This window comes from Macaca fascicularis, chromosome 1 (assembly GCF_037993035.2).
Source record: "Macaca fascicularis isolate 582-1 chromosome 1, T2T-MFA8v1.1".
In the NCBI taxonomy this organism is placed as follows: domain Eukaryota; kingdom Metazoa; phylum Chordata; class Mammalia; order Primates; family Cercopithecidae; genus Macaca; species Macaca fascicularis.
The window spans coordinates 64,574,265-64,599,334 of record NC_088375.1 but is presented as its reverse complement, the minus strand read 5'-3'; the positions used below and the strand labels follow the sequence as shown (position 1 = coordinate 64,599,334).

The 25,070-nt window shown below is 43.7% G+C and overlaps 1 protein-coding gene across 1 annotated transcript; it reads left to right on the top strand.

Annotated features, from left to right (window-relative positions):
• The first annotated feature begins 2,761 nt into the window (after positions 1-2,761).
• On the top strand, positions 2,762-7,458 carry IL10 (interleukin 10). The gene is made up of 5 exons (XM_005540653.4): positions 2,762-2,985; positions 3,874-3,933; positions 4,228-4,380; positions 5,434-5,499; positions 6,624-7,458. Exons 1-5 carry the CDS (start codon positions 2,821-2,823, stop codon positions 6,714-6,716), a joined length of 537 nt encoding a protein of 178 aa, XP_005540710.1. The 5' UTR covers positions 2,762-2,820; the 3' UTR covers positions 6,717-7,458.
• Positions 7,459-25,070: the final 17,612 nt, after the last annotated feature.

Below are 25,070 nucleotides of genomic sequence, written 5' to 3'. Positions count from 1 at the left end.
CCTGTCTCTACTAAAAATATATATAAAAAAAAAATTAGCTGAGTGTGGTGGTGGGCGCCTGTAGTCCCAACTACTCGGGAGACTGAGGCAGGAGAATGACTTGAACCCAGGAGGCAGAGCTTGCAGTGAGCCAAGAACACGCCACTGCACTCCAGCCTGGGTGACAGAGCAAGACTCCGTCTCAAAAAAAAAAAAAAAAAAAAAAAAAAAGAAGTTAGATCCTAACTTCAACCCTATTTAATAGATTATAGATGAAAGAAAGGTAAAAATGGCTTTTACACTCCCTTCTTCCTGACATTGTGTGTGTGTGTGTATGTGCACACACATCTCAAATAATAAGAAAATTGAAGGGAGGCTGCCTGCCTCCCTGAGTCACTCTCCTCCTCCTTCTGAGTGCTTACCTGTGCCCAGACCACCTCCTTAGCCTCACACCCTCCAGGCTCATAGGGCACTCTTCTATGCCCATCCCAAGTATAGCTGATCCTTCCACGGGCCAGACTCGGTGCTAGGTACCAAGTATGCAAAGATTAATAAAACAATGCCCTGTTTCAGGGAGCTCAAAGCTGATTGGGCAAGGCACGATGTGTACACGAATGACAACCATGGTAGGGTTGTAGGTTTCCTAGTAAGGTAAGCATAGGGCATGATGGGAAACAAAGGAAGGAGGGGTTCACAGCCTCACCCAGAGTTCAGAACCCCTGGCCTGCCTGGTGTCTATGCTGAGTCCACTTCTGGAACACCCAGCTCAGAGAGCGGGCTAACCCTGCAGGCTAACACAGACACAGCCCAGAAAACCCAGGAGCCGAGGGGGAAGGAGAAAGGTGCAAGCAGGGGAAACCCAGGTCCTGGTCCCCTTCTCTCTGCTTCCTGGCAGCAGAACTCAGACAGAACCCTTAAGCCAGTGTAAGGCTGGCAGGACCAGTAAGTTCTGAGTTAGCTCCATACTAGTTTCTAGAAGGCTCTTTCTCACTTCCTGATTCTTAGGTTTCTACATTGACACTCCCTGAAGAGTTGGGAAGAGACACCACAGTCCCCTGACCCTGATCCATAGGTCACCACAGCAGGGACATCCATAGGCTGGGCCTGGGCCCTCTCATCCCTCCCTCCCATTCACTCTATGCTGGCTGGGCCCCAAGGTGTTTGCGCCCCTTGCAGTGAGTGACCTTCTCCAGTGGAGCAGGCTCAGAACCTTCTGCCATTGGAGATGTCCCATTGCTGATGCAGGAAGGTGAAGAGCCAGCAGAACACTGGGAACGCCCTCCATCTGGGTCCATGGCTACTTGAACTCAGTGCTTCCTGGCAGGCAGGAGGACAAGTGCTGTTGCCCTGTTGGGACAGATAAAAAACAGACACAGGGAGGATGAGTGACTTGCCCTGAGTATAGAGTGACAGGGCCAAGGCAGAGCCCAGGCCTCCTGCACCTAGGCCAGTGTTCCTCCCAGTTACAGTCTAAACTGGAACGGCAGGCAAAGTCCCTGTGGAAGGGGAAGGTGAAGTCTCAAAGGATCCCCAGAGACTTTGCAGATATCTGAAGAAGTCCTGATGTCGCTGTCCTGGTCCTTCACCAGGTAGAGCAATGCTCCACGCCGCAACTCAACTGGCTCCCCTTACCTTGTACACACGCACACACACACACACACACACACACACACACACACAAACAAATCCAAGACAACACTACTAAGGCTTCCTTGGGAAGGGGAAGTAGGGATAGGTAAGAGGAAAGTAAGGGACCTCCTATCCAGCCTCCATGGAATCCTGACTTCTTTTCCCTGTTATTACAACTTCTTCCTCCCCATCTTTTAAACTTTAGACTCCCGCCACAGAAGCTTACAACTAAAAGAAACTCTAAGGCCAATTTAATCCAAGGTTTCATTCTATGTGTTGGAGATGGCATAGAGTAGGGTGAGGGAACCAAATTCTCAGTTGGCACTGGTGTACCCTTGTACAGGTGATGTAATCGCTCTGTGCCTCAGTTTGCTCACTATAAAATAGAGATGGTAGGGGTCATGGTGAGCACTACCTGACTAGCATATAACAAGCTTTCGGCAAGTGCAGACTACTCTTACCCACTTCCCCCAAGCACAGTTGGCATGGGGGACACCTGGGACAGCTGAAGAGGAGGAAATGTGTGCCTGAGAATCCAAATGAAATCAGGGTAAAGGAGCCTGGAGCACATCCTGTGACCCTGCCTGTCCTGTAGGAAGCCGGTCTCTGGAAGGTAAAATGGAAGAGCTGCTTGGGAGCTTTGAGGATATTTAGCCCACCCCCTCATTTTTACTTGGGGAAACTAAGGCCCACAGACCTAAGGTGACTGTCTAAGTTAGCAAGGAGAAGTCTTGGGTATTCACCCTGGGTTGGGGGGACCCAATTATTTCTCAATCCCATTGTATTCTGGAATGGGCAATTTGTCCACGTCACTGTGACCTAGGAACACGCGAATGGGAACCCACAACTGCGGGCCTCTGCGCACAGAACAGCTGTTCTCCCCAGGAAATCAACTTTTTTTAATTGAGAAGCTAAAAAATTATTCTAAGAGAGGTAGCCCATCCTAAAAATAGCTGTGCAGAAGTTCATGTTCAACCAATCCTTTTTGCTTACGATGCAAAATTTGAAAACTAAGTTTATTAGAGAGGTTAGAGAAGGAGGAGCTCTAAGCAGAAAAAATCCTGTGCCGGGAAACCTGTGATTGTGGCTTTTTATGAATGAAGAGGCCTCCCTGAGCTTACAATATAAAAGGGGGACAGAGAGGTGAAGGTCTACACATCAGGGGCTTGCTCTTGCAAAACCAAACCACAAGACAGACTTGCAAAAGAAGGCATGCACAGCTCAGCACTGCTCTGTTGCCTAGTCCTCCTGACTGGGGTGAGGGCCAGCCCAGGCCAGGGCACCCAGTCTGAGAACAGCTGCACCCGCTTCCCAGGCAACCTGCCTCACATGCTTCGAGACCTCCGAGATGCCTTCAGCAGAGTGAAGACTTTCTTTGTGAGTATGATTCCCTCCTGTGCTTTCTCTCTTCCTGGGACTGCCTGAACTAGGCATTTTCCTGGAGCTATAAGAAGAACCCTCCTCCTGTGCCTCCACTTCCATCCCCAACACCTATTTCCCCAAACTTAAATTCTTAAGAGAATCCTAGATCAAGCCATAGGTTTAGTGAGTTAAGCTAAGCCAGATGATACAGTAAATGTGCAGGAAAAGCTGCCTTAAAAAGTAAATGCATTCTTTCTCATGCTAAGAAACTTCTTATAAGATCCTGCTAGAGCTCTATACTTTATTGGCTAGGAGAAGTAAAGAAAGGTCTGATTTGAGGTGAAGATGCTCCCCATGCCCTGTAACAGGGAAGCTTAAATTGCCTCTGCTTAGAGCCTTTCCAGACCTGAAAGACCAGTGGTTTGGGGAAGCACTCTACATGAGGGAAACCTGCATTAGAAGGAGCTTCTTATTCCCTGGGATCATTTCCAAGCTGAACTGGATGTCTACAGTGGGGAGAAAGAAAAGCAGAGAACAGGACATGAGAGGGGGCTCGAGGCACCGAAGGGTTGACATAGGTGTTCCTTAAAGCCGAATGTAGCTCTGCAGAAAGAAGACCAGGACTGAGTCAAGTTTCTGCTTTCGCTTCAAAATCGGCCAGATTTTTTAAATAACTTGACTCTGAGGAGGAGGACCAGATTTAAGTGATGGTCCCATCACTGTTGAATCCTCTGTTTTTAAAACTCCCCTTTTGATATTTTGGGCCAGAGCCAATTTGATTTTTAAAAAAACAAAAACAAACAAACAAACAAACAAAAACTCAAAACGCAAGGGCATCAAAAAGAGCGCATTTCAGTTATTTCTCCAAACCTCAAGTTCATTCTCCTTTTGTTCTTCATGCAGCAAATGAAGGATCAGCTGGACAACATATTGTTAAAGGAGTCCTTGCTGGAGGACTTTAAGGTGAGAGCAGGGGCGGGGTGCTGGGGGAGTGTGCAGCCTGATTAAGGGAAGGGAGGCTCTGCTTCCTGATTGCAGGGAATTGGGTCTGTTTCCTTCGTTTTGAAAACGAGAAGTGGGAAGATCTTAACTCAGCACATAGCAGCCAGAGGGTTTACAAAAGGCTCAGTCCTTGCGGGGAGGCTTCTGGTGAAGGAGGATCGCTGGAACCAAGCTGTCCTCTCAAGCTATTTGCGGCAGCCCCTCCTCCCAGCCACCTCCACCAATCTCTCACTCACCTTTGGCTCCTGCCCTTAGGGTTACCTGGGTTGCCAAGCCTTGTCTGAGATGATCCAGTTTTACCTGGAGGAGGTGATGCCCCAAGCTGAGAACCACGACCCAGACATCAAGGAGCATGTGAACTCCCTGGGGGAGAATCTGAAGACCCTCAGGCTGAGGCTGCGGCGCTGTGTAAGTAGAAGAACAGTTCTTTCCCTTGCAGCTGCCCCCAAAATACCATCTCCTACAGACCAGCATCCAGAGACACTCACATCTAGAGACACAGCAAAGACACAGACTGGCAGAGCTAGCTGTAAATGTGGAAAGACTCTTGGAGTCAGATCTCTTGCTCATTTCTCTTTGAGCAGGCGTGGGGGGTGGCTGCTAGGCATTTACATGTGAAATTTGCGAACAGCTTTCCTGTTATTTGTGAGTCATTTGTGGGTTATTAACTACTCCCCTCTCTCTCTTCATGAAAAGAGCCCAGAGCTTCAGTCAGGCCTCCACTGCCTCTTTGTAACTAGACCCTGGGCTGGGAGCTAAGGTTTCCAAGCAGAGGAAACATCACTCACCTCTTTTAATCTCAACATTTGGAAAGCAAAGCTCTAAGAAGGGCCCAATTGACTGACAGGACTTCCCCTGGCATTTTAGAAGGGACAAGGGGACTATTCATCCCCGGGTTAGTGTCTATGAGTAATTCCTCTAAGTAATTTATTTCTCCAACTGACATGATGCCCTCACTACTAATGGTTTCCCTTGTTCTCTCACCAATATTGGAAAAACAGTTGGTGCCTATTTGTAGGACAGGGCTATGTGAAGGGTTTGGTGCCAGTAGCTTCCCTCCTCAGATGCTTAGAAATGGTCCTCAGTGGCTGTGACTGACAAGGAGGGACAGGATGGAGAGGCAGAAAAGGACAGGCTGAAGAATGCCTCACTAAGCACTGCAGGAGATACTGTAGAGTTCCAGGGGAGGAAGGAATCCCAAGACCGGGGTTGTCATCCAAGCCTTGCGAACATCTCGGAGTGGGTCCTGGAGAAATACATTTTATCTCCCAGGGCCATGGTTCTTCTCTGACCCTTGGATAGTTAGTAAGGGTGAAGCAGGGCTCAGTTCTCTCTGGGAGCTGTGAGGCGAGGCATTTGGATAAATCTAGCACCCTCATGATGCCACCAGCTTGTCCCCCAAGTGTGATGGACATGGAGCTGGGAGCCGGGATCACCAACACTTTCTCTTTTCTTCCACAGCATCGATTTCTTCCCTGTGAAAACAAGAGCAAGGCCGTGGAGCAGGTGAAGAATGCCTTTAGTAAGGTGAGCTTGGATGGTGGCAGAGAGGGTCTGCAGAGCACAGCCCATGCCCACTCCCCAACCCCAAAGCGTGGAAGGTGGTGAGGACTCAGTAGGCCCCATCCTTCATTGGAAGGAGTGTGGGAACCTGACAGATGGTATGACCTGCTCAGCCAGTGAGGAGCTGCCGCCTTGATTGTATTTGTTTTCTGTTAAGTGTCTTTGGGGGTTTCTAAATGACTGCTCGCTGCCTTTGCAGGCTTGCGGGTTAGGCTGGCCGGCCAGCCTGTGAACACAGTGAGCTGTGTGCTGGGGAGAGTGACAAAGGAAACAGAAAGTACAGAAAGTAGCTTGTTGGGAATCTAGGCTGAACCCACACGTGCAGGAAGCTGGCACATAAATGTGCACATACAAATACACCTGGGGGTTCAGCCCAGACTCCCCAGAACTCAGAGTGAGCAGGAAGCCGGATTCTCACTTAGCTGGAGTTGGTTCAAGCCCACTTTCCATCTGCCCCTTGCACCTGCCAAGGTGCCTGAGAATGTCAGCTCCCAAACCAAATAGGGTTTCACACTTCCAACTGTGCGTGAACTTTTTCAGTCTGATTTCCCAGAAACCATGCGGCCTATGTCCTCCTCGTGGGCTGGGGACAGACACTGCACAGAGTGCCAACACTGTAGTGTTGAACAGTAGTGTGAATTTCTCATAGTAGATCAGGGCGGCAGGGCAGGGCCTGTTCAATGTGTTGGTGGGAGAACGCAGACATTTAAAAGGCTCCCTCCTCTCCTTCTCTCACCATCTTGCTTTCAAAGTGCTTCCTCTAATGTCTTTTCATCACACTCTGCATAATCATCATGTGAATACGTGACCTTTAAAATTGTTGAAAAGGCATCATTTTGAAGACAGCGCTTTGCAAAATGAATGCTCCCTTTGCTAGGCAGTAGCCGTACTTCAGGCCTGGAGGAGATGAAGGTCAATGCACTGCCTTTCCCAAGGCAGCTGGGCCTATCCTCTGGTTCACTTCCCAGCGTGAGGGAGAATAAGCAGCCTCTGCACTCAAGGTCATGCCCATCCATGAGCATGGGAAAGGGGAGCCTATTTCGTCCCCAGAAGGGATTTAACTGAATGTTTCTTATCTCTCTGCACAGCTCCAAGAGAAAGGCGTCTACAAAGCCATGAGTGAGTTTGACATCTTCATCAACTACATAGAAGCCTACATGACAATGAAGATACAAAACTGAGACATCAGGGTGGCGACTCTATAGACTCTAGGACATAAATTAGAGGTCTCCAAAATCAGATCCAGGGTTCTGGGATACCTGACCCAGCCCCTTGGGAAACCTTATTGTACCTCTCTCATAGAATATTTATTACCTCTGATACCTCAACCCCCATTTCTATTTATTTACTGAGCTTCTCTGTGAACGACTTAGAAAGAAGCCCAATATTATAATTTTTTTTCAATATTTATTATTTTCACCTGTTTTTAAGCTGTTTCCATAGGGTGACACCCTATGGTATTTGAGTGTTTTAAGATAAATTATAAGTTATATAAGGGAGAAAAAAAAAAACCTTCCTTGGGAAGCCAACAGAAGCTTCCATTCCAAGCCTGACCACGCTTTCTAGCTGTTGAGCTGTTTTCCCTCACCTCCCTCTAATTTCTTTTGTCTGTGGGCTTGGGGCTTCCTAACTGCTACAGATACTCTTAGGAAGAGAAACCAGGGAGCCCCTTTGATGATTAATTCACCTTCCAGTGGCTCAGAGGGATTCCCCTAACCTCATTCACCAACAACTTCATTCTTGAAAGCTGTGGCCAGCTTGTTATTTATAACAACCTAAATTTGGTTCTATGCCGGGCGCGGTGGCTCACGCCTGTAATCCCAGCACTTTGGGAGGCCGAGGTGGGTGGATCACTTAAGGTCAGGAGTTCCTAACCAGACTGGCCAACGTGGTGAAACCCCATCTCTACTAAAAATACAAAAATTAGCCGGGTGTGGTGGCGCACACCTGTAATCCCAGCTACTTGGGAGGCTGAGGCAGGAGAATTGCTTGAACCCAGGAGGCGGAGGTTGCAGTGAGCTGATACCATGCCACTGTACTCCAGCCTGGGTGACAGAGTAAGACTCTGTCTCAAAAAAATAAAAATAAAAATAAATTTGGTTCTAATAGAACTCAGTTTTAACTAGAATTGATTCAATTCCTCTGGGAATGTTACATTGTTTGTCTGTCTTCTTGGCAGATTTTAATTTTGAATAAATAAATGTATCTTATTCATATCATGTTCTGGTGTCCGTTGACTCTTGTCTGACTAAAATTGTTCTCTCGAGGATCCCAAGACAAAAGAGAATGGGTGAATGAATTCTGCATTTCAGAGAAAGGAAGCCAGCTACCCCCTCCCAGGAGAGAGGGAAGGCTCCAAACCCGATCAGAGAAAAAGCTATTCTCACTGCAAAAGCCAACAGCAAAGACACCATGGTCTTCCCACAACTCAATCCTTCAAAGATTTGCTCCTAAGTCCTTAAAGATCATGCTGATTTTCAAGGCTAAGGAGTAGATTCTATAGGTACCAAAATTAGAAAGGAAAACGGGGGAAGTTTTTTGGGGTTTGTTTTTGGTTTTGTTTTTGCTTTTTGAGATGGAGTCTCTCCCTGTCTCCCAGGCTGGAATGCAATGGCATGATCTCGGCTCACTGCAACCTCTGCCTCCCAGGTTCAAACAATTCTCCTACCTCAGCCTCCCGAGTAGCTGATCTACAGGCTCATGTCACCATGCCCGGCTAATTTTTTGTATTTTTAGTAGAAACGGGGTTTCACCATGTTGGCCGGGCTGGTTATGAACTCCTGACCTCAAGTGATCTACCCGCCTCAGCCTCCCAAAGTGTCGGGATTACAGGCATGAGCCACCACCCCCGGCCAGCGGAAGTTTTTAGGGTGAATACGAATTGCCTGGGTTATCCTGAGGATTAAGATAATGAGCTCACAGGGCTTCTGTCACTAGCAGATGGTCACAGTGCATACAGTTGGTTGTTACTGGTCATCACAACCAAAAACTCCCGCCAAATCCTCTTTGAGCTGAGATCAGAGGCAACAGGGCTGGATCCAACAGAGTTGAAAATAAGCAAATTAGCCCACTTGAGAGGATAGCCAAGGACATCAGCTGCTGCTCTTTCTATCCCCTCTCTGAGCCACCACACAAATGTGAGACTGGCTTCTGACTGCGGTCTGCTGGGAGGGGCACGGTGGCTGGGGAAGCCCTACTCAAAGCCCCATGACTTAGAGGAGAGAGGAGGAAAAAAACGGGCTGAGTAAACACTAGTCTGCCTCACGCTCTGCCTGGGCAGCCCTGGTCTGGGGAAGGCTGGGAGCGGACAGGCTGTGGTCAGTTTTTCAGTAAGACCTGACTCACTTTGATTAAAGTAACCATAGGAAGGAAGTGGGAAACATCAAAGCGAAAATTCTGAGATGAAAGGGTAGGAATAAGAATGGAGGTTAGCAGAAGATAAGGAGAGGGGCCAGAAGCTGTCTACTCTGAGGCTGTCCATACTGAACTGAAGAAGACATCCTGAGTCTGTGAAAGGAAATTCTTGGGGCCTCAAAATCACTAGGCTAAAGGGAAAAGTCAAGCTGGGAACTACGCAGGGCAAACCTGCCTTCCATTCTATTCAAAGCCATCCCTCTGTTCACTGAGATAGATGCATATCTGATAGCCTCCTTTGGAAAAGAATCAGAAACTCAAAAGAATGCAACCATTTGTCTCTCACCTACCTGTGACCTGGAAGCCCCTTCCCTGTTTTGAGTTGTCCCCATCTTTCTGGATGGAACCAATGCACTTCTTACATATATTGATTGATGTCTTGGATGGAACCAATGCACTTCTTACATGTATTGATTGATGTCTCCTGTCTCCCTAAAATGCATAAAACCAAACTGTGCCCCAACCACCTTGGGCACATGTCATCAGAACTTCCTGAGGCTGTGTCACAGGCACGTGTCCTCAACCTTGGCAAATAAACTTTCTAAATTAACTGAGACCTGTCTCAAATTTTCAGGGTTCACAAGTCCCCTGGCCTGGAAAGCTTAGGCAGTTAGCCTTCCAGGCATTGCATACTGACTTTAGTTTGAGGCTGGCATTTCATTTGAGGGAAGTGGGCATCTGAAACAAAAAGAAACTCACCTGAAAAAAAGCTGTACAGCTGATAAGATGTTAATGATAGCTACAATTTATTAGGCAACTACAGTTTATTAAGCTAGTCACTTATTTTAAGCCATCTGGTAGTATTATGTAGCAATTACATGGCATTATTGCTGTTTTCTCTAAGAGGAAGCTGATACTAAGTCATTTTTTTCTGTTGCATTTGCTCTAATGGTATTTAATAATCTAACATTCTGTAGATCATATTTGACAGTCAAGGCTTCGGAACAAGCATATTAACTCAGCTCTTTAAATCATGAGTTGACCACAGGTTAACCTGGGAGAAAACATAGGCTCTGCACTTCCAATTTATCGTCTGTTTGTGTGTATAATTGTTCCCGTATACCTGATATTTATGTTAATGGCAATATGAACATTGACTAAAGTCATTTGCTGGCTACTTTGCTAAGTATTTGATATATATTAGCTCATTAATTATCATGTAAAACTATGAGGCACTATTAATATCTCCATGTTTTCATGTAGTGAAAATGAGACCCAGAGAAGCTATGTAATTTACCTTTGGTCATCCAGCTGTTAAATGACAGTCCATGGTCTTAATGATTATCCTACACTCCTAAAGTCATTTTCACAGGTAAATTACTGCACCATTCTTCTTTTCTAATATAATTCTGTTTGTATCATGAAACACTGAGGTGCAGGTTTTATAGTATGTTGTGTATCCACTTTTGTTTGTCTCAAGATGTTTTTAAATTCTTCTTTGACCCACTAGCTGTTTGGGAGCATGAGAAATGTCAATCTGGCTTAGACACATGGGAAACATGGAGAATGGAGAACTGTGTATAGAATAAAATACTTTTCTCTTTGTATTATTTATTTATTGCTGTCTTCAAAATTTAGCAGCTTAAAACAACACTCATTTGTTATCTCAGCTTCTGTAGGTCAGGAGTCTGGGAGTGACAACTAGGAATTCCATCTCAGGATTCCAATGAGGCTTTGTCAGAAGGACAGCCAGGGCTGCAGTCACCTGGTGGCCTGACTGGGCTAGCGGATTCATGAGTAACATGGCACACTCATAGGGCTGTTGGCAGGTGGCCTTGGTTCCTCTTCATAGGGCTTCTTGAGTGTCCTCACAACATGGCAGCTGTCCTACCCAGAGCCAATGATGCAAGAGAGAATAAGGAGAAAGTTGCAGTATATTTTATGACCTAATTCCAGAAATCTCACACCATCACTTCTGCTATATTCTATTTGTTAGAAGTGAACCAGTAAGTCTAGCCCACATTCAAGGGAAAAGGAATTAGATTCTGCCTTTTGAAGGGAGGAGTGTCCAAGAATTTGTGCACCTGTTTTAAAACAATCACAACCTTCTAAGAATCTAGAAGAAATAGTTTTGTGCTCTTGAGCTGGTAGGGAAAAGGGGAGGAATTGGGTGGGCCTCAGTGTGCCTGGATAGGCCATCATCATGCACACTCCCACCCTCAGTCCTCTCTCATAGGCTCACTCTGATAGATTTATTTCTCTAAGGTTTAGTTTCTCATCTGGAAAACTAGCAAAACATCTTCCCAGGTGCTATGGCCTGAATGTTTGTGTCTCACCAAAATTCATATTTTAAAGCCCTTTCCCCCAGTGTGATGGTACTTGAAGGGGGGACCTTTTGGAGGTGAGTAGGATTAGATGAGGTCATAAGGGTGGGACCCTCAGGATGAGATTAGTGCCCTAGAGAACTTGCTGTCTTCCCCCCACTACCCCCAAGTGCGCTCAAAGAAGAGGTCATGTGAGCACACAGTGAGATGACGGCCACGTCCAAGCCAAGAGAAGAGGACTCAGAATGAAACTTGCCTTGCCAGCACCTTGATTTTGGACTCCCTAGCCTCCAGAACAGTGAGAAAACAAGTTTCTGTTGTTTAAGCCACCCAGTCTGTGGTATTTTGCTGTGGCAACCTGAGCTGACTAATATACCAGGTTTGCTATAACTGCCAAATGAAATCTCAGGTATAAAGGTACGTATGTGTTTTGAACAGGGAGCGCAGAGATGAGATTTTGATGGGATTTGTTTTTCAACAAGCCTTTATTCTCTAAGAAAAGCAACTATCTCCTCTCTTCCATGTCTACGCTGTGCCCTTACACCTGAGTCTGAAAAATAGTGGAGAATGAGAATCTCTGTTTGTCTGTGATCCTGGCTTTGGAGGTAAGGAAGGTGGAAGCAGTGAGAAGTTCCTGCAATCTGTGATGACAATGTGGTTACCTATGGAGCCACTGACAGAAATTAGAGAAGAAGCAAATAGGTTCTTCCACCCTGGGAGTGAAGCACAAGGCAGAAGGAAGGGGAAGAGATCAGAGATGAAAAGAGAGGAGGTCAGGTGCCATGGCTCACACCTGTAATCCCAGCACTTTGGGAGGCCGAGGCAGGTGGATCACCTGAGTTCAGGAGTTCAAGACCAGTCTGGCCAACATGGTGAAACCCCATCTCTACTAAAAATACAAAAAAAAAAAAAAAAAAAAAAAAAAAAGTCGGGCGCAAGCCTGTAGTCCCAGCTACTTAGGGGGCTGAGACAGGAGAATCACTAGAACCTGGGAGGTGGAGATTGCAGTGAGGCAAGATTGTGCCATTGCACTCCAGCCTGGGCAACAAGAGTGAAACTTAAAAAAAAAGTAAAGAAAAGAAAAGATAAAAGAAAGAAAAGAAAAGAAAAAGAAAGAGAAGAGAGAGAGAGAAAGAAAGAAAGAGAGAGAAAGAAAGAAAGAAAGAAAGAAAGAAAGAAAGAAAGAAAGAAAGAAAGAAAGAAAGAAAGAAAGAAAGAAAGAAAGAAAAAGAAGAAAGGAAAGGAAAGAAAAGAAAAGAGAAGAAAAGAAAAAGAAAAAGGCAAGTTAGCTCAGTGGCAAATATTGCCCATTCTGTGACATGTGTCCCTCTCAAAACACTTATATGAGTAGTTTTAACTGTGGAATGTGAGAACCAGCTTTAGTCCTGGGGTGATTTAGGGAAAACCAGACATAACACTCCAAGGAAATGGGAACTGAATTGTAAGAACATAAACCTAGAATTTTAAATGATGGGAAGATCTTTCAACTTTCATATGCGACAGAACTGTCTACAGAATGAACCAGTCAATTGCATATCTCTGAGGGGCTAGTGGGTCCCAGGTGACACATGGGTTCCATTATTCAATTCCCCTTCTAGGCACTAACTCACTTGGTGACTTCAAAGATTTTACTTAACTCGCCCGGGACTCAGTTTCCTCAATAGTAAATAAGAAAATAAGTCTGAATCAATGGTTTCCCTTGGGGAAAACCATTCACCCTTGCGGCCACTACAGTGGATCCAATCGCCCCTGAGCCAATCGCCCCTGGGGCCACAAGAGTGACAGCACTCAGAGCATGGGATGGGTAGTCTGAGCAATTTCCAAAATTTGTAAAAGCCTCATAGAAATTGTGCATTCAGCAATACCTCCTCTCATAAGTCTGCACAAGCTTATTAAAAAGCACTTCTCCCTGTCTGGATGGAGTCATCCACTTTGTGTGGAACGACAGGTTGCCCCATGCCAATCAGAGTTCTATTTGGCAGTTATCTATTACATCTTTTTTTTTTTTTTCAAAGGAGTCTCGCTCTGTCACTCAGGCTGGAGTGTGCAGTGGCACGATCTCGGCTCACTGCAACCTCTGCCTCCCAGGTTCAAATAATTCTCATGCCTCAGCCTCCCAAGTAGCTGAGATTACAGGTGCCCACCACTACGCTTGGCTAATTTTTGTATTTTTAGTAGAGACGGGGTTTCACCATGTTGGCCAGGCTGGTCTTGAACTCCTGACCTCCAGAGATCCACCTGCCTCAGCCTACCAAACTGCTAGGATTACAGGTATGAGCTACCACGCTCAGCCCATCTTATTACATCTTTGATTAAGGCAATCAGAAAATGGAATTATTTCTTTAAAAGTTTTTAAGCAGTCAAAACATTTTAAAATAGAGAGTCTCTGGAGGAATTTAATAGCAGCAGTCCTTAAATTAAAAGCTTCAAAACCACTAAAGTAGATGACCTCTTAATTCTGTTCAAGCCTGTAGTTCCTCATTCCAGCCACTGACTCCTCCAGCCCACCAGGCCTATTCCCACTGGACCCTCCTCCAGGACTCATTCCTATGTCTACAGCATCTGCACTCCTAATTTTCCCGGCAGTTCTCACTTGTCTCTGTATCATCAACAGCTCCCTCCCCCAGCAGAATTGAGCTGCCATTGAGCCTTCAGCTTCCAGAGGCCTCCTTGGCATCCTGGCTGGAGAAGACAAGGGGGACATAAAAGACCTAAGGAAAGTGATATAGCGTACCTCTGACTCTACAGCACAGGGTGCTATGCACAGCCTCTGGAGTCTAAGCCCAGGCTGCCACTTACTTCTCAGCTACATGACCTTGAGACATTCCATAGCTTGGTATTCTCCTCTGTAACATGGAGAGAATAATTACTCTTTCAAGGTGTCGTTGTTAGAAAAAAATAAGGGTGTGAATACATAAAAATCTCCTGGCACAGAGTAAACACTTAATAAAAGCAGCTCTATCGTAGACATTTGGGAAAATGCTTCCATCCAACCAGATGGAACTATAGGTGCCAACACCATGGAAGATAGCTGGACATGCCTTGCACTTGTACGAATCATAGACCTGGGATTTTCCTAACAATGCCTTCTGCCTCCCTACCCACTATTTCTGGCCGGAAAGAGTAAAAGGTTCGTCCCTGCACTTGGAAGGGAAAAGAAAGGAAGCAACTTTCAATTTTGAGTGCCTACTTTCAATTTCTTGAAGGTGACCTCAGAAATGCTTGGCTTGGTGAAGTAAAAAAATACATGTTATGAATTATAGCCCCTAGAGTTCTATAAATCCAGTGAACAGCTTAACATACATGCCTAACTGCCATTTAGAACAATAATAGCTACACATATTATTAAGTATGGATTAGATTGAACATGTAGAAAGCTTATTTGATTATAGCACTGGACTTTGCTCAAATATGCTCATTCTCCATCATTGCTGCTGATCTGCTAGTAATGTGAAATATGATAATTCAGGCAACTATTCTGCTTCTCCCTTACTATTATTCAAGAAAAAAATATTTTCCAAGATCATGAAGCCATTACATAACAGAGCTCATTGTGTGTCCAGTATACAACGTGGAATCTTATGCCTTTTTAAAGAAGTCTCCTTGCATTACTTAGGGAAGTGGGGTGTTATTTCTGCAAACCGACCCTGTTATACACTCTTCACCAAGGCTAAATTAGTAACTTTGGTCAGTATGTGGCACTAAGTAACTAATTGAATCTCCCTACATAATAATCTCCACATTCATATCTGATGATCATGACACCCCAATCAAAGCAGAAGTAGACTGCTTCTCCATAATCTGCAAAGATGGAGTCATCCACTTTGTGTGGAAAGACAGGTTGCCTCATGCCAGTCAGAGTTCTATTTGGCAGTCATCTATTACATCTTTTTCTTTTTTTCTTTTCTTTTTTTTTTTTTTTTGGAAAGGAGTCTCCAAACCTCTGGCTTGGAGGCAAGCCAAGCCAGAGGTTTTACAAGATATACCCTTATTCCCTTGAACCTATTATGCTCTAGGTACTATGCTGGGTGTCGAAGAAAAAGCAGTGAATAAGACAGACATAATCCTTGCCCTCATGGATTTCTTTTAATTTTTAAAATAGAGATGGGGATCTTACTATGTTGCCCAGGCTGGATTCGAACTCCTGGGTGCAAGTGATCCTCCTGCCTCAACCTCCCACCAATCCTGGCTCCAGCTATATGAATTTAATAGCTAGATGAGGAAACAGATATTATAAAGTTAACTATATAATTTTATTATAATTGTGATTATTTCTATTAATTAGAAGTGTGAGATTTAAGAAAGCAACTAACTTAGACTCAGGGCTATGGGATGCTTTCATGAGATGGTAACATTCAACCGGACATGAAGGATGAGCAGGAGCTGGCCCAGTGAAGACAGAGGTGGTAAGAAGCAGAGCATTTTGCAGATTTAAAGACCTCTTGGAACAGCAAAGAATGGGGGAGAAGAGGTTTACCTCTGGAGCAAAGGTAGATTTGTATCAATTCGCGACCCAGCTGGACCCTGGGCTCCCTTCACAGCCCTCTGACTTCTCCATCCCATCTCATGTTCTGAGGCCCTGAGGCAAGAAGAAACTTAAACTGTTTGAGAAACTAAAAGATGAATCACAGAAAGTAAGTTACATTATACATGACAGGGAGAGATTTAAGATGAGCTTGAAGAAGCAGGCATGGGTCTGATCATTCAGGGATGGTAGACTATGGTCAAAAATTTAGACTCTAAGAGCAAAGGGAAGCCATTGAAGGCTACTAAGCAGAGAGGAGAATATATACCTTCTGTATGAGACCATTTAGGAGCCATCTGCTTCCAGTCCAGACAGGAAGAAATTGTGGTCTGGACTAAGGTGGTAATAAACAGGAATTGAGAAGAGCGCAAGGTTTCAAATAGTCTGCAATTATTTAGGTCAGAAGGGTGAGAGTGGGTGACGGCCAAGATGAACCCTCATCTCTGGTCTGAGCAGTTGGGCGGAGAAGCAGCAGGTTTGAAGGGGAAGATGATCTGGTCTACACTAGCCCTGCTGAGTTGGAGGTGCCTCTGAGACTTTAAGTGAAAATATACACTTGGTCAGATGGACATCAATATGGAGTCTGGAGATCATTATGTGGGGGTCATTGATACAAAGATGATGAGTAAAATCTTGGGAGTGGATAAGATTACCAAGGGAAAAGAGTGCAGAATGGAAGACAAGAGAGCCCAGAACCAAGCTCCGAAGAACCCAGATATTCATAAGCCAGAGCAGGAGAAACTGTCAAAGGAACTCATTAAAGAGTGGCCTGAGCAATAAAAAGAAACACCAGAAGAGAGTGGCATCCCTGAGCACAAGGAAAGAAACCATTTCAAGAAAGAGAATGGTCAGCTGGATCAAATGCTATCAAAAGGTCAAGTAAAATCAAGACAAAAGAGCCCCTACTGCCTGGAGCACATGAAGGTGCTGTTGACTTTATCAAAAGAGCTGTAGGGATGTACAGCTGTAGGGATGTAGAGTGGTAGGGATGGAAGATGGACAGTTGCACATGAAATAGGAGGTGAAAAAATTGCTGACGCCTGCAATACCAGCACAGTGGCTCATGCCTACAATCCCAGCACTTTGGGAGGCCAAGGCAGGCAGATCATTTGAGGTCAGGAGTTCAAGACCAGCCTGGTCAACATGGTGAAACCCCATCTCTACTAAAAATACAAAGTTTAGTCAGGCGTGGTGATGCACGCCTGTAATCCCAGCTACTCGGGAGGCTGAGGTGGGAGAATTGCTTGAACCAGGGAGGCAGAGGTTACAGTGAGCCAAGATCGTGCCATTGCGCTCCAGCCTGGGTGAGAGAGCAATAATTATCAAATAATAATAATAGGATGACAAGCGTTGACAACTATTTCAAGACATTGGGCCAGGAGAGGAGAAGAAGAAGTTGAAGACAGAAGAGTGAGATGGGAGAACTGATGAAGTCAGGTTACTCAGAAAGCAGGACGGGGTGGGATGCAGGCAGAGGAAAGAACTATCTTTGAAATGAAGAGGGCACCTCCTCTGAATAATAACAGGAAGAAAGTAGAGACGGTGGGTACAGAAGTAGGTTGGTTTGAAGAATCGTTGGCAGGAAGTTGAGGTTAATTTCATCAGATGACTTATATTTATTCTTAAGAGAATGAATAAGGAGGAGAGAATGCAGGGCGGTTTGAGGAGAGAAACAAAGATTTGAAATGATGTTTGCAGAGATACGGAAGACAAACGACTCTAGAGAAATGTAGTAGATTCCCAGGCAATGTTGAGCCCAGTTGAGGTAGGTGATCGTGAATTAAAGTGATCTGCCAGACTGTATCATTTTTCTCAGGATTCTTTTGGCAGCCTGGGGAGCAACACATAGAAGGCAGAATTGCTTTGCCCTGTGAGTATAACAAAAAGACAAGGAGGAGGAGTTGAGAGTACAAGCATACCTCATTTTATTGCACTTCACTTTATTATGCTTTGTAGATAATGCAGGGTTTTTTTCATAAATTGAAGGTTTGTGGCAACCCATGACAAGCAAGTCTATCGACACTATTTTTCCAACAGCACGTGCTCAGTTTGTGTCTCTGCGTCACATTTTGGTAATTCTCAGAATATTCCAGGCCGGGCGCGGTGGCTCAAGCCTGTAATCCCACCACTTTGGGAGGCCGAGTTGGGTGGATCACGAGGTCAGGAGATCGAGATCATCCTGGCTAACACGGTGAAACCCCCTCTCTACTAAAAAATACAAAAAACTAGCCAGGTGAGGTGGCGGGCGCCTGTAGTCCCAGCTACTCGGGAGGCTGAGGCAGGAGAATGGCGCAAACCCGGGAGGCGGAGCTTGCAGTGAGCTGAGGTCCGGCCACTGCACTCCAGCCCGGGCGACAGAGCGAGACTCCGTCTCAAAAAAAAAAAAAAAAAAGAATATTCCAAAGTTTTCATGATTATTCAGTCTGTTGTGGTGTCCTGTGATCAGTGATCTTTGATGCTAATATTGTAGTTGTTTGGGGGCACCACAAACTGTGTCCATATAAGACTGAGAACTTAACTGATCAATGTTGTGTGTATTCTTTTTTCTTGCACAAAATATAAAATGCTTTAATTTCGTCCTATAAATTGCTATCACTTATGTTGTAATTTTTATCTCTTAAAGCAATATCTAGAACCATATGCTACATCTTAAATTATTTCAAAGTTACCAGTTTGCTCAAATCTCTCTACAGTTAAGATTATGGCTTGTTCTATAATGAGCAGAAAACAGATTCCATTGAAATTAGTTTGAGGATTATTTGTGCATGAATTTTTGCCTTCAAAGTCAGGCAAATATTTTCCTTGCTCTGATTTTCTTATGTTGTATTGAACTGTCACTTTTGTTCATATGTCGCATGCAGTTTCACTCAATTTAAATAGTCAATTTTGTCTAAAATTAAAACAAAATTTTAAAAAGTGAATCTATTTTTGGTTTTGTAACCTTTTAATAACTTTATTGATATAAGTGATACACAAAAGCTTTATGGTAGCAAATATAAAATTAATCTTATTTTTCACCAACAACTACAATTCACTCTTAAGGATCTTCTAATGTTTCACTTATACATCTTCTGTCTTGTCTAGACTAAGGCTAATTGCTTTAGTAGCATTATTTTAGGGGAAAAGAGAATTGTTCATTTCCCTCCATGGGGCTTAACAAGTAATTTCACATTTCATTTATGTTGTGTGTGCTCTGACTGCTCCATCAACTGCCTGCTCCTCCATCACTCTCCTTCTCCTAGGACCTCTCTATTACTTGAGATGTCACAACACCGAAATTAGGCCAATTAATGACCCTACAATGGTCCCTAAGTGTTCAAGGAGAAGGAAGACTCACACATCTCTCACTTTAAATTAAAAGCTAGAAATGGTTAAGCTTAGTGAGGAAGGCAGGTTGAAAGCTGAGACAGGCCAAAAGCTAGGGCTTTCGTACCAAACAGCCAAGCTGTAAATGTGAAGGAAAAGTTTCTGAAGGAAATTAAAAGGGCTAATCTACTGAATACACAGATGATAAGTCAGTGAAACAGCATTATTGCTGATACAGAGAAAGTTTGAGGGGTCTGGATAGATCAAACCCACCACAATACTCCCTTAAGTCAAAGCATAATCCAGAGTAAGGCCCTCACTCTCTTCAATTCAAGGTCCTTGCTCTGGATTAGAAGAAGCTGCAGAAGAAAAGTTGGAAGCTATGTGTAGTTGGTTCATGAGGTTTAAAGAAAAAGAGCCATCTTCTTAACGTAAAAGTACAAGGTGAAACAGCAAGTGCTAACGTAGAAGCTGCAGCAAGTTAACCAGAAGATCTAGCTAAGATCATGGATAAAAGTGGCTACATTAGAGAATAGATTTTCAATGTAGATAAAACATTCTTATATTGGAAGAAAATGTCATCTAGGGCTTTCATAGCTAGAAAGAAGTCAATGCCTAACTTCAAAGTTTCTAAGGACAGGCTTACTGTCTTGTTAGGGGCTAATGCAGCTGGTGACTTTAAGTTGAAGCCAAGGTCCTTTTTTTTTTTTTTTTTTTTTTTTTGAGACGGAGTCTCACTCTGTCACCAGACTGGAGTGCAGTGGCATGAACTTCGCTCACTACAACCTCCGCCTCCCAGGTTCAAGTGATTCTCCTGCCTCAGCCTCTCGAGTAGCTGGGACTACAGGTACGCACGACCATGCCCAGCTAATTTTTGTATTTTTAGTAGAGATGGGGTTTCATCATGTTAGCCAGGATGGTCTTGAGCTCTTGACCTCGTGATCTGCCCACCTCAAGGGCATTTACCATTCTAAAAATCCTAGGACCCTTAATAATTATACGAATTCGACTCTGCCTGTGCTCTATCCATGGAACAATAAAGCCAGGATGACAACACATATCTTTACGGCATGGTTTACTTAATATTTTAAGCCCACTGTTGAGATCTACTGCTCAGAAAAAAGATGTTTTTCAAAATATTGCTCGTCATTGACAATGCTCCTGGTCACCCAAGAGCTCTGATGCAGATTTACAAAAAGGTGAGTCTCGTTTTCCTGCCTGCTAACACAACATCCACTCTGCAGCCCCTGGATCAGGTGGTAATTTTGGCTTTCAAGTCTTATTATTTAAGAAATGCATTGTGTAAGGCTATAGCTGCCATAATGATTCCTTTGATGGGTTTGGGAAAGGTAAACTGAAACCGTTCTGGAAAAAATTCACCATTCTAGATGCCATTAAGAACACTGGTGATTCATGGGAGAAGGTCAAAATATCAACTTTAGCAGAAGTTTGGAAGAAGTTAATTTCAACCCTCAAGAATGACTTTGAGGAGTTCAAGACTTCAGTGGAGGAAATCACTGCAGATGTGGTGGAAATAGCAAGAGAACTAGAAATGGAGACTGAAAATGTGACTGAGTTGCTGCAATCTCATGATCAAACTTGAACAGGTGAAGAGTTACTTCTTATGAATGAGCAAGGAAAGTGGTTTCTAAGAGGGAATCTACTCCTGGGGAAGGTGCTGTGAATATTGTTGAAATGACAACAAAACATTTAGAATACTCCATAAACATAACTGGTAAAGCAGCAGACAGGCCTGAGAGAACTGACTCCGCTTTTGAAAGACGTTCCACTGTAGGTAAAATGCTATCAAACAGCATTGCATGCTACAGAGAAATCTGTTGTGAAAGAGTCAATCAATGCAGCAAACTTCACTGCTGTCTTATTTTAAGAAATTGCTACAACCACCTCAGCCTTTAGCAACCACCACCTTAATCAGCAGCCATCAACATCAAGGTGAGACCCTTGACCAGCACAAAGATTACAACTCACTAAAGGTTCACGTGTTATTATTACCACGTTTGTTATTGAGGAATAACAAAATCCAATCTGTAACCATTAGAGCAAATTGCTGTGTAGAGGCAAAGAAAAGGTCATTGGAAATATAAAAGTCACAGAATTGAAAAGTCACATTTGGTCAGCCATAATGGTACTGAAGCCCATCAGACTCATGGCAGTAGAAGGGAGATCAGTAGAAAGCAGTAGAAGGAAAAATATAAGTGTTCAAATCATTTGTGAATGAAGAAGAGAGGGAGAAGATATTTGAGCATCCTGGAGTTTCTGATAAATTCTAGTTTCCACATGTGTAGTATTCTCAAAGTTTCATATACTGGACAAATGATCATTCCAGATTTCTTAAAACTTTTTCTTTGACAGAGTCTCACTCTGTCACCCAGGCTGGAGTGTAGTGGTTCATTCCAACCTCTGCCTCCCAGGTTCAAGCAATTCTCACGCCTCAGCCTCCTGAGTAGCTGGGATTACAGGTGCATGCCACCACACCTGGGTAATTTTTCTATTTTTAGTAGAGACAGCGTTTCACCATGTTGGCCAGGCTGGCCTCAAACTCCTGGCCTTGAGTGATCCACCTGTCTCAGTCTCCCAAGGTGTTTGAACTACAGGAACAACACCATGCCCAGCTTAGATTTCCTAAAACTTAAAGGAGAATAGATCTAGGTTTCTTGGAAAGACTCCCTAGCACAATTGGAATTTCCTAATAAATGAAAGGACCTCTTTGTTTATAAATCTATCTTACCAGATTGAAGTCACTTTTATGTCATAAAAGTAATGCATGCCTAAGTATAAACCACACACAACCTTAGAGTCACTCAGCTCAAGAAGCTTTTATTTTTAGCCAGGATGAATCATCATTCAATGACACATCCAATGGGGAACCTCCAGCAAATCTCCAAAACAGACCTTCCTTTTAAGGCACAGGTTCTTAGTCCCTTGAGTCTCTTCTGTCTCACATGTTACCATGGAGCTCAGTCTCTTTCCTACACAGCAAAAAGATGGAAAATCACCATCAAGAAATTGCTTCCTAAGGGGGCCAGGCACAGTGGCTCATGCCTGTAGTCCCAGCACTTTGGGAGGCCAAGGCAGGTGGATCGCTTGAGTTCAGGAGTTCAAGACCAGCCTGAGCAATGCGGCAAAACCCCATCTCTACAAGAAAAAATAAAAAATTAGCTAGGTTTGGTGGTACACGCTAGGTTTGGTGGCACACGCCTGTAATCCCAGCTACTTGAGCAGCTGAGGTGGGAAGATTGCTTGAGCCTGGGAGTTTGAGGTTGCAGTAAGTCGTGATCATGCCACTGCACTCCAACCTGGATGACAGCACCAAGACTCTGAAAAAAAAAAAAAAAAAAAAAGGAAGAAGAAAGAAAAGAAATAAAGAAGGAGGGAGGGAAGGAAGGAGAGAGTGAGAGAGAGAGAGAAAGAAAGAAAGAAAGAAAGAAAGAAAGAAAGAAAGAAAGAAAGAAAGAAAGAAAGAAAGAAAGAAGGAAGGAAGGAGAAAGAGAGAGAAAGAAAGAAAGAAAAAGAAAGAAAGAAAGAAAGAGAAAGAAAGAAAGAAAGAAAGAAAGAAAGAAAGAAAGAAAGAAAGAGAAAGAAAGAAAGAAAGAAAGAAAGAAAGAAAGAAAGAGAAAGAGGAAATTGTTTTCTCAAGTCTAATATAAATCTCTTGATGAAAATAGACGTCCTGGAGGGTGGGGGGTGGGAGGAAGGAGAGGATCAGGAAAAATAACTAATGGGCACTAGGCTTAATACCTGGGTGATGAAGTAATCTGTGCAGCAGAACCCCATGACACACGTTTACCTATGTAACAGACCTGCACTTGTACCTCTGAACTTAAAATTTCAAAAAAGAGGCTTAATTTTCCCTGTGACCATTTACTTTAGAAAACTTATAAGTTCTTTCTCTACCTGTTTGAAATTATGTAAATCTTTTTAAAAGGTAAATAAGCCTCTTGCCAGCTTTCTTCCCTTCAGCAATGTCTTTCTCAAGTACCTGGGAGCCATCTCTTTGAAATGCAATCATTAAGGAAGATAGTGCCCCTACTTCCCGTCTCTTCTAGAGAGTAGGAGCCTAACGTGGGCAGGCACCTCTCTCCAAAACTACCTCTTCTCACAAAGATATGACAAATTTATTTTTCCTTTGGATAAATCCAATTAGCAAACACAGATGGTCACCCCAGCTACCAGGTGAATCTAGGATGTGTAACCAATAGTGCAGTCAAGTCCTCTCCCTTGAGGACTAGTCAAGTTGAGGACTAGCCGTGTTTATCTTGAGAACGTGTACGGAAAAAGGATTGTATGGGCTTGTCTGTATAGAAGGGTGAATTTTGTTTTCTGACTTTGCAATCTATTTGCAAATTGCCTATGACGAACATCCCGTTCTAGTTAATGCTTACTGAATAATAAAATTTTCTTCTTCTTCTTAAAAAAAAGAAAAAGAAAAGAAAGGAAGAAAGAAAACAGAAGTCCCTATGAAAACAACGGGCAAAATCTAATCTCTTCCTCTGATGTTTGCCTTAACATTACAACCAGTAATTTTCCCACCATCACCTCAGCAAAGGCATCCAATCGTTGAATATCTTTAGTTGCAGCCCAGGGAAGAGGACGGAGGCAGAAAGCTGTCTGAATCAGTGCTACTCAGTGTGGGCTGAAGACCAGGGCTGGTCCATGATCTGTTTGTTGCCAGTTTGTGGCAAGGTAAGTACAGAAATTAAGAGTTTGGAAAATCTTATAGCAATTTGACAGATTATTTGTGTGTGTGTGTGTGTGTGTGTGTGTGTTATACTGAATAATTTAAAACAGGGCTGTGTTTTGTATTATTATATTTTCATTTCATTTTCCTGGTATTTCTTTTTTTATATTTTACAAAAAATGTTGATCCATAATGGATTAAAATGTTTTAACAATCTGACTCTTAGCCAAAGGGAGTTTGATAAGCACAGGTCTAAGCCACACTCCCAGGCTTGTTCCAGACTCATAGAAGATTTTAAGTTGGAAGAAAGACATAGTGAGACATACACTGGACAAACACTTATGTTATACGTGGACTAACCGGATTTCATATTCCCACTCTCACTTACTATTGACCTTGGGTAAGTTACAAATTTTAATCCTTTACCTGAAGATAGGAAGAATAATTCTTCACTTGCAGATTTGAGATGAAGATTGTAATAGACACTGTGCTGTGGGCCTAGCACAATACTAGGCTCATGGTAAGGGTTGTAAGTTGCCTTAAAGGTCATCTGATTGAACGTACAACCTACTGCTCCAGTGAGAATCTCAGTCCCCACCAAGGAACCAACCACAGCTACCCCAGCACAGCCAGCATATCCCGATTGGGGCCCCCAGCTCAGGTAATGCAAATAGTACTGGCCGGTTCATCTCTACCCTGGTCTCCATTATCCCTGAAGAACTTAGCATCCTAACTCAGGAGAAAACATGACATCCTTCTCTCTCATGATAACAAACCCTGATTTTGTTCAGGTATCAGGCATCCATGTGCTTCAGGGGAAGTGGACCCCTTCCATGGTAATTCACCTGTCCGGTGACTGGTTTAGGAAAGGGTTTGTGATATAACCTGGACAATAAAACATGGAGAGAGGTCTGAGTCTCTCCAGGACCGAAGGAGTATCAGGAAATATTGTCTTACTCTTAAAAGCAAGGAAACTACGCTTTTTTTCTGCCTCTAAATGTCCACATTTGAAGCCTGGAATTGCCAAAATCTTCTGGTAACCATGAAGGGACTCAGTCAAAGAGGATAAATCAACATGTGAAAAGCAACAAACAAAATAACAGAAAGAAGTAGGACAGCGATGTTTTTGTTAAATCCATGAATTAACCAATCCAAGATCAGAACTACTTCAGCATTTTCAATATGTATGATAATAATTTTTCCTTTAAGTCATTGGTAATTGGGTTTTCAGTTACTTGCAGCCAAAAGATGTACAAAATAGACACATGAGCTCTGAGGCTGTAAACAGTTGGGCACCTTTGATCCGGGGCTTCCCCTACTCCCTTCC

Bases quoted from the DNA above. Each gene is read 5' to 3' on its own strand.
- IL10 (XM_005540653.4), top strand. From the start codon at position 2,821: ATGCACAGCTCAGCACTGCTCTGTTGCCTAGTCCTCCTGACTGGGGTG. The intron at 3,934-4,227 runs GTGAGAGCAGGG...TCCTGCCCTTAG, and splicing joins CCTTGCTGGAGGACTTTAAG to GGTTACCTGGGTTGCCAAGC. The intron at 4,381-5,433 runs GTAAGTAGAAGA...TTTCTTCCACAG, and splicing joins GGCTGAGGCTGCGGCGCTGT to CATCGATTTCTTCCCTGTGA.